At 47.4% G+C, this 9,279-nt stretch overlaps 1 protein-coding gene across 1 annotated transcript; it reads right to left on the minus strand.

Moving 5' to 3' along the window:
• Positions 1-2,154: 2,154 nt before the first annotated feature.
• Positions 2,155-9,279, minus strand: LOC117191801 (protein ORD-like). The gene is made up of 5 exons (XM_033396562.1): positions 8,751-9,279; positions 8,066-8,685; positions 7,750-7,999; positions 7,518-7,694; positions 2,155-2,205 (listed from the first exon to the last, which is right to left on the minus strand). The coding sequence occupies exons 1-5, from the start codon at positions 8,790-8,792 to the stop codon at positions 2,185-2,187; spliced, it is 1,110 nt and encodes a 369-aa protein (XP_033252453.1). The 5' UTR covers positions 8,793-9,279; the 3' UTR covers positions 2,155-2,184.

The following is a 9,279-nucleotide window of genomic DNA, read 5'->3' on the forward strand; positions in this document are numbered from 1 at the left end:
TTCTACTACTCATCGTTCTCATTTTTCCTTCTGCTTCTGGTTCCGCGTCTATCCTAAAATTTATGAATCAGATCAACATTCGGCCTGATTCAGTTCCGAATTATTTAATGGTTATTTAATTATACGCTTTATTTTTGCATACATTTTTTTAAAATCAAATTTATATTGATATACAAAAAAAATTTTAAAAAATTGTTTCTAATAATCTCGCATTCATTCTTTATTCAATTAATTATAAGTAGATTTGTGTTCAGTAATCAATTTTTTATCAAATACAAAAAAAAAAAATTATGTATAAAGAATTGTTTCTCATAATCTCACATTATTTCATTCTTCTTGTTGTTCTCTGGTATTTATTTTTCTCGTGTTTTCTTTGTGAAAAAAATTCTTAGAACATTGATTTGACTTGATTTCGAATTTTGAAATGATTATTTGTTTCATTCGCTTTATTTTTCAATTAATTATAAGTGAATTTTCTCTCAGATATTTTTCCATCATTTTTGTAGATCAATTTTAATTGTTTAAATAAAAAAAATTAAAATTAATATAGAGAGACTTGTTTCCCATAATCTCACATTCATTCATTCTTCTTGTTGTTGTTCTTTGATATTATTTGTGGTTATTATTATTTTTCTTTGTGGATTAAACTATTGGCACATTGATTTAATTTTAGACTCGAATTTTTAAAGATTATTTGTTTCACTCGCTTTATTTTTCAGTTACTTAACAGTGCATTTTCTTTCTGATATTTTTCCATAATTTTTGTGGATCAATTTTATTTGGATATAAACAAAAAAATGTATTTGTAAAGAAAGAATTTTTTCCAATTTTATTTTTTTTGTTTTCCTTGTGAAATAAATTCTTGGCACATTTTTTTTGATTTCAGATTCTTATTTTTTAATGATTATTTGCTTCGCTCGCTTTATTTTGTTATCAATTCAATAGTGTATTTTTTTTTTTCATTTTTTATCAATTCATCTTGATACAATAAAAAAAAAATGTGTGTATTTTTTCCAAATAAATGGGATCCATCTCTTGTTGTTCTCTGATATTATTTTTGAATGAATGGAATATGTTATATATGTAAGTTTTGGCCCCACCAAGGCACTTATTGAATGCCAAATCTTGAATATCTTTAATTCTACAAAAAAAAAAGAAGTGTTCTGTTTCCTTCGGCTTCGTCTGAAATGTTAACTATTTTATGAAAATATCTTCTGTAGCACATTCGGATATGTTCTTGCGTCGAAAAGTTGCCCCAACAACCGCCAATCAGTCAAGTCAGCCAGACAGACAGACGCTCCTTCCAAATGCATCTCCAGGCCGTGGTGCCTGTCTTCTAACTGGGTCGATAGCGGTGGGCGTTGGGGTTTAGCTTAAAATGCTTTTAGGTTTACGTAAAATGCATTTCGCCAGCAAATGACGCGTGCCGTTGACTGACAGCCATTGTAGTTGTAGTTGCAGTTGCTGCTGCTGTTGCGGTGGCAGGGATATGGATGAGGATGAGAATGGTGATGGTGATGGCGATGGCTTGCTGGCTGTGTGGCATTCAAACTGACAGCCGGCAAAACCCTAATTGAAATGGAGCTGAAGAATGGTGCTCCTGTTGTTGTTCCGTGAGCGGCAGCGGCGGCGGCGGCGTCGGCGGCTGCGTAATTACAAAACGAGCAATGGAACAATGGAGGAGCAAAGGAAATATTTGTAAAACTAAAATTGGATGAGCGCTTGATAGATGCCTTATTCTTGAGGGGTGGCGGGCGCGACACTGCCTAGCTCCAAATTTATGGCATTCTTAAGGATTTCCAAGCGGGACTCGGACGATTCGGCGGACGCAACTTTAACGTCCCAGGATTCTTTGTCCGGCTGCTTCTCACACTTGATCACATGCCGCTCGTCGGAGAGAATGCTCAGGAAGCTGGGATACTCGATGAGGACAATGATGCAGTTGGCCTGGGCCATTTCGACGATGCGTTGCAAGTAGCGCATACAAACCCATTTCTGGAACAGCATCTACATTAAAGGAAACCAAAGTCGGGAATGGGCAACTGCTGGGGATCTTACCGAATCTGTGGGTCCACGGGCATAGATGTCGTTAATGTAGGAAGCCGTGATAAACTGCCAGGTCACGAAATCAGCTATCTATAAGATACAGGACGGGTGGAGGGGGGGATCAAGAGAAACGTAGACTCAAAGGCACACAGTGCAAACCTTATCCAAATGGCTGATAATCAGCACCGATTGCTTGGCAATGCTGCTCAGGGCCAACTGGAAGGAGACCATCAGCAAGTTCTGGACATTGTGATCGGACTGGCTCCAGAAGATGTTCCTGTTGTCGCCAGCAATACGGATGGAAGTGCGCACAGTACGCAAATCGAAGTCGAGATCCTGCCGGAGGAAAACGCAATGAAAAACATGTGGAAAACAGAGAGGTCGCATATACCTCTTCGGTCAGACTTTGAGGGCCCTGGGCGCCGGTCACCAGGAACCACACCGTATACTGCTTCATGGTGATGTACTCGAATATGCCGCGCACATAGTTGAACACCTGCATCACAAACTGACGCTCCGAGCGGAGTACGGCCTCGTTGACGGTAATACAGGATTCGGTCAATTTGCACACCAAATTCTCCTCATCCAGCTCCTTGCGAACGAAGAGCTTGGCAAAGATCTCAAAAGGATTGCCCGGGGTCCTGTAATGAATCGCGAAATGTAGCAAACCCCTAAAAACAAATGATTTTAGCCGATGCGAGACCCACTGAAAGTTTTTGTAGCCATTGCCGTCCGCCCGGATGATCTGCAGCCAATTGCCGGCGCACTTGTGCTGCAGATCCCACAGATGGATGGACGAGTACTGGGGATCCTCGAAGAACTGAGCGTGGAACTCGTCCAGCTGCCATTTGAGGATCTCGCCACCGTTCACCGTAAAGGTGACCCAGTCCAGACTCTGGGGATCGTCGAATCGCCGCTCGACCATCACCTCCTTTTCGACTACGAAGATTTTCTTGCGATTACGTGCCGCCTCGTGGCGTTTCTTCCGCTCCTCGAGACGCACTCTTGCCTGCGCCGATGTGGACGGCTCCAGGTCCAAGTCGCTGTCGCTGTCCTCCTCCGAGGGTGCGGGCTGCAACACCTGAAAGCGCAGGGAAACGCTGCCGCGTCCCACCTTCAGCAGCGGCAGCCGCTCCAAGCTCTCGGCGTCCGGAAAGGTCCGAGTGCACAGCAGCTGTATGGCCTGTGCCACAGGCGTAACGGACACATTGACGGTGTCGCGGGCCTGCTCCTGCCCCATCGGGTTGTACAGCAGCACGTGCACGCTGTTCGATTGGGGGAACGACACGCTCACATCGCTGCAGCCGAGGCAGTCTTTGATGTTCAGCTTCGGGGGCGGCACAGTTGTTAGATTCTATTCATGCTCGAGGGCATACGCCTTTTCCCACTTACCGATAGAAAGCGCATAGTTTTATCGCCCTTAGCCTCGTCCATGTTTTTTTTTTTTGCCGAAATCGAACAATTTTCACCAGAAAAACTTTTTCAGAGAGCTTCACATTCACAGTGTTGCTAATCACCCGCTGGACACCGGCTGGGCAGCGTGTATCGATAGTGCATCGATACTTTCGATACTATCGATACTGGCAAAGCTGAAATTATGCAAGGTGGCCCGCAAATCTCTCTTTTCGGGGCTTATGTTACGCTCAGCACTAGGGAGAGCGCTTTGAGGCCATGTTTAATGAGAGAGAGCTCAAAACAAGACCCGAAAAGAGCGCGAAAAGAGATACTTTCGATACCTTCGACACTGGATTTTAGTGTGGAAAGCGCGGCCCGGGTCTTTTCAACGCTTATTACAACAGCACACATCGTTCTTCTCTCTCTCTCATAAAATATGAAAGTATTGCTGAGTAAAATAAGAACCGAAAAGAGAGTTTGTGGACCACCTTGTAAAATTTCAACATGGCCAGCACTACGACTCCCCTTCTCAACTACTTCTGCATCTCATTCTACTTCTACATCTACTACTACTTCTCTTTCTTTTTCTACTTCACTTTCTACTACTCATCGTTCTCATTTTTCCTTCTGCTTCTGGTTCCGCGTCTATCCTAAAATTTATGAATCAGATCAACATTCGGCCTGATTCAGTTCCATGAACCACTAAATTGGTTTTTCGGGATTAACGGCTTTCGAAGTGCCATCAAAACGGGTACCCCTCCCCCCCCACAGGCAATCCTTTCCACAGAAACATGGAAAAAAAGCAACAATTAGCTCAAAATTTGCCATCAAAATTGAGACCAGAAAATTGTGATTTTCTTTTAATTTTTACGACAGACCTGTGAGCAGACTTTTTCCTCCCAGTGTCTTTATGACTCGTCGAAAAGGGCAGCGAAAAGAAGAGGGATTGAAAGAGAGCGATGGATGGGTAGAAGAAAAGGAGAACAGAACATTTGCTTATCGCTGCGTAGCTCCCCCTACCCCTCTTTCCTTCCACCTTACGCTTTGCCGGTGCCTTTTTCTCTTTTCTTTACTGTTTTTTTATGCTCTCTTTGCATTTTTTAATGATGATTGCCATTTTTTTGGCGGTTCTTTCTGGGGGATTTATGATCTTTCTGGTTGTTAAGCTATTAAGCGTTTTTAACAACTGTTGCAATTTGAAGTTAATGAAAGTCGAGAGGCTGTTTATAATTCACAATTTATTTGCATATGTAAACCAACTTATCGCGTATGTACATATGGGGATGATTGGGGCGAACGATTGATGCGAGGATGTTAGTCTAATAGCTGCGACGATTAGCTCAAGACTGCCCATGCAAGGGCTGACGGGCCAAATTGCCGGGCCCTATGCAGCAAACTTAGACGCGAGCGAGAGCGTATGATAGCCCGAGAGCGTTAGAGCTGCTCGGGGACGCTGTTAAGCCGAGTCCGAGAGATTGCGACATAAGGAGACGAAAGAATTCCGCTGCATGCGCATATGCGGTAGCAAATGATCTTTGCAGTGGGCGCATTGGAAACGACAACACCAAAATGCATTTCCTTTGGGCCGCACCACTGGCAATAATTTAAAATATTTAAGCTGCTTGACCCGACATACTCCCCCCGTTGGAAGCCTGACTTTCAACAGCATCTTTAAGGGGCAGCAGGCACAGCTTGTTGACGGCGCGCTTGGTGATTCCAGATGACGTCTTCAGCACAGCAACTCGGGCAACGCCATCTCGTCCAGGCAAAAGCTCGACCACTCTCGCCAGTGGCCACTTCATGGGAGGAAGATTCTCATCCTTGACAAGAACCAAATCTGCGACTGCTAAACTAGGCTTCGCAGTGCGCCACTTTGAGCGCTGCTGCAGTGACGTTATGTACTCCTCCTTCCACCGGGACCAAAAGAGCTGCTGCAGGTACGAAACGCGCTGCCAGCCGTCCAGGCGATCGAAGTTTAGCTGCGTGACGTCAAGTTCAGCGAACGAAGCAGGAGGGCCACCATTCAAGAAATGCGCTGGAGTTAGAACATCTAGATCGGCAGGGCTCTCTGAAATTGAAACTAAAGGTCTTGAATTAATCACTGCTGTGATGTGGCACAACAGCGTCCGCAGCTCGTCAAATCCAAGAACCGAGTTGCCTATCGCACGGTAGAAGTGGTACTTGGCCGTCTTCACTGCAGCCTCCCATAGACCACCAAAATGAGGGGAGCGCGGAGGAATGAAATGCCAGTCTATAGCCTCGACCAAGCAAAAATCCAGCAGCGCCTTCTGATGGTCATCGCTGAGGACCAGGCGCTTTAATTCCATCAGCTTATTCTTAGCGCCGACAAAATTGGTTGCGTTGTCTGACCAAATTTGCCGCGGCTTCCGTCTGGTACATATGAAGCGCTTTAGTCCATGTAGAAAAGCAACTGTGGATAAGTCCTTTATAAGCTCCAGATGAACAGCCTTGGTAGCGAAACAAATGAAGACGCAGACGTAGCACTTGATTGGAGCCTTGTTGCGTGCCTCCGGTTTGTAGAAAAACGGCCCACAGAAGTCCACGCCTGTGATCTCAAAGGCATGAGAACCATCGAGCCGCTCTGAAATTTTATAATAGTTTTTCTAAATAACGATACCGAAACAACTTGGGCGACTGCAATTTTGTATTTTAATACGACGAAAAAAAAAGGAGTGCGTGCGTTCGATTTCATGGATTTTTCTCGATTTCTCTTCATATATTAAAACAATTTCTTCTGTGCCTACCTTACCTACGGTGGCAAAGCGGGGCGAATTCGCCAAGAGCGAGAGAGCGAGCTTTTATTGCGCTCCCGCTTTGCCCTATCCTAACTTACACTAGACTTCATGAGATACTATCCTAATAACAATTATTATTATCCAAATGGTGCTACACCGGCCCCGTTGAAGGCCTGGAAGGCTTCAAACCATTGGCAGAAGCGCCAATTTGTGGATTGGCTTCCTGAACGTGGCTCCGCTGCTCGTCCTTAGGTCGACCACTCTGACCCTTCCGTCCTGCCCGGCGGTTGTTCCGACCACCCTTCCGAGGAGCCACTGTTGAGGGGGCAGGTTGTCCTCGGCGACGATTACGAGGTCGCCTTCCTTTATGTTTGGCTCCTCCTGGTGCCACTTGCATCTTATTTGCAATCCCAGCACATACTCCCGGGACCATCGCTGCCAGAACATTTGCCTGGCTGACGAGACAAGCCGCCATCGCTTTAAGCAGCTCAGACCCTCCTGGTCCGGGGTCCTGGGTGCTGGGGGTGCGATGAGCGGCCCGCCTGTCAGCAGGTGCCCGGGAGTCAGCGCGTCTCCGTCGCTTGGGTCTGGGCTTAGGGGTCCTAGCGGGCGCGAGTTGAGTACCGCCTCGATCCCGACCAGCACGGTCTCCAGCTCCTCTGCGGTGAGGAGAGCGCTTCCGACTGCCCGTAGGAGTAGGCCCTTGGCAGACTTCACACCGGCCTCCCAAAGTCCGCCCATGTGCGGTGCTCGAGGCGGTATGAAGGCAAGCTCGCACCCGCTTCTTGAAGCAAATTCGCGTATCGCGTCCGCTTCCGCCTCTATCTTCCTCCGCAGTTCGCTGAAGTGGCGACTTGCTCCGACGAAATTTGTCGCGTTCTCGCAGTTCACGCGTTGCGGACATCCTCGACGACCGACGAACCTTTGGAATGAACCTTTGGAAGGAATTAGTCGTCAAATCGGAGACAATTTCTAAATGAACCGCCTTGGACGCAAAACAGACAAATAACGCTATGTAGGACTTATAAGGGGGCCTTCGACGAATTTTCAGAGTCGTATAGACTGGGCCACAAAAATCAACGCCACATACTGAAAATGGGCGGAGAGCACGGAGCCGGTCTGCGGGTAAGTTGCCCATCATTTGGGTCTGGAGTAGCGGCTTGCATTTAAAGCAACGAATACACGACCTAACTGTCGCCCTGCAGACCGCCTGAGCATTCACTATCCAAATGCGCTGTCTAAGGATACTCACGAGTGCTCGTGGGCCGGCATGAAAATTCGTTTGATGCAGATAGCGAACGTATGTCGAACAGTGCAAACCTTATCCAAATGGCTGATAATCAGCACCGATTGCTTGGCAATGCTGCTCAGGGCCAACTGGAAGGAGACCATCAGCAAGTTCTGGACATTGTGATCGGACTGGCTCCAGAAGATGTTCCTGTTGTCGCCAGCAATACGGATGGAAGTGCGCACAGTACGCAAATCGAAGTCGAGATCCTGCCGGAGGAAAACGCAATGAAAAACATGTGGAAAACAGAGAGGTCGCATATACCTCTTCGGTCAGACTTTGAGGGCCCTGGGCGCCGGGCACCAGGAACCACACCGTATACTGCTTCATGGTGATGTACTCGAATATGCCGCGCACATAGTTGAACACCTGCATCACAAACTGACGCTCCGAGCGGAGTACGGCCTCGTTGACGGTAATACAGGATTCGGCCAATTTGCACACCAAATTCTCCTCATCCAGCTCCTTGCGAACGAAGAGCTTGGCAAAGATCTCAAAAGGATTGCCCGGGGTCCTGTAATGAATCGCGAAATGTAGCAAACCCCTAAAAACAAATGATTTTAGCCGATGCGAGACCCACTGAAAGTTTTTGTAGCCATTGCCGTCCGGCCGGATGATCTGCAGCCAATTGCCGGCGCACTTGTGCTGCAGATCCCACAGATGGATGGACGAGTACTGGGGATCCTCGAAGAACTGAGCGTGGAACTCGTCCAGCTGCCATTTGAGGATATCGCCACCGTTCACCGTAAAGGTGACCCAGTCCAGACTCTGGGGATCGTCGAATCGCCGCTCGACCATCACCTCCTTTTCGACTACGAAGATTTTCTTGCGATTACGTGCCGCCTCGTGGCGTTTCTTCCGCTCCTCGAGACGCACTCTTGCCTGCGCCGATGTGGACGGCTCCAGGTCCAAGTCGCTGTCGCTGTCCTCCTCCGAGGGTGCGGGCTGCAACACCTGAAAGCGCAGGGAAACGCTGCCGCGTCCCACCTCCAGCAGCGGCAGCCGCTCCAAGCTCTCGGCGTCCGGAAAGGTCCGAGTGCACAGCAGCTGTATGGCCTGTGCCACAGGCGTCACGGCCACATTGACGGTGTCGCGGGCCTGCTCCTGCCCCATCGGCTTGTACAGCAGCACGTGCACGCTGTTCGATTGGGGGAACGACACGCTCACATCGCTGCAGCCGAGGCAGTCTTTGATGTTCATCTTCGGGGGCGGCACAGTTGTTAGATTCTATTCATGCTCGAGGGCATACGCCTTTTCCCACTTACCGATAGAAAGCGCATAGTTTTATCGCCCTTAGCCTCGTCCATGTTTTTTTTTTTTTTGCCGAAATCGAACAATTTTCACCAGAAAAACTTTTTCAGAGAGCTTCACATTCACAGTGTTGCTAATCACCCGCTGGACACCGGCTGGGCAGCGTGTATCGATAGTGCATCGATACTTTCGATACTATCGATACTGGCAAAGCTGAAATTATGCAAGGTGGCCCGCAAATCTCTCTTTTCGGGGCTTATGTTACGCTCAGCACTAGGGAGAGCGCTTTGAGGCCATGTTTAATGAGAGAGAGCTCAAAACAAGACCCGAAAAGAGCGCGAAAAGAGATACTTTCGATACCTTCGACACTGGATTTTAGTGTGGAAAGCGCGGCCCGCAACGAGCTCTCTTTTCGGGGCTTTTTAACGCTTATTACAACAGCACACATCGTTCTTCTCTCTCTCTCATAAAATATGAAAGTATTGCTGAGTAAAATAAGAACCGAAAAGAGAGTTTGTGGACCACCTTGTAAAATTTCAACAT

The sequence above is a fragment of the Drosophila miranda genome (assembly GCF_003369915.1).
Source record: "Drosophila miranda strain MSH22 chromosome Y unlocalized genomic scaffold, D.miranda_PacBio2.1 Contig_Y1_pilon, whole genome shotgun sequence".
Lineage (NCBI taxonomy): Eukaryota > Metazoa > Arthropoda > Insecta > Diptera > Drosophilidae > Drosophila > Drosophila miranda.

Bases quoted from the DNA above. Each gene is read 5' to 3' on its own strand.
- LOC117191801 (XM_033396562.1), bottom strand. From the start codon at position 8,792: ATGGACGAGGCTAAGGGCGATAAAACTATGCGCTTTCTATCG. The intron at 8,000-8,065 runs GTGGGTCTCGCA...GATTCATTACAG, and splicing joins AATGGCTACAAAAACTTTCA to GACCCCGGGCAATCCTTTTG. The intron at 7,695-7,749 runs GTATATGCGACC...TTCCTCCGGCAG, and splicing joins CTCAAAGTCTGACCGAAGAG to GATCTCGACTTCGATTTGCG.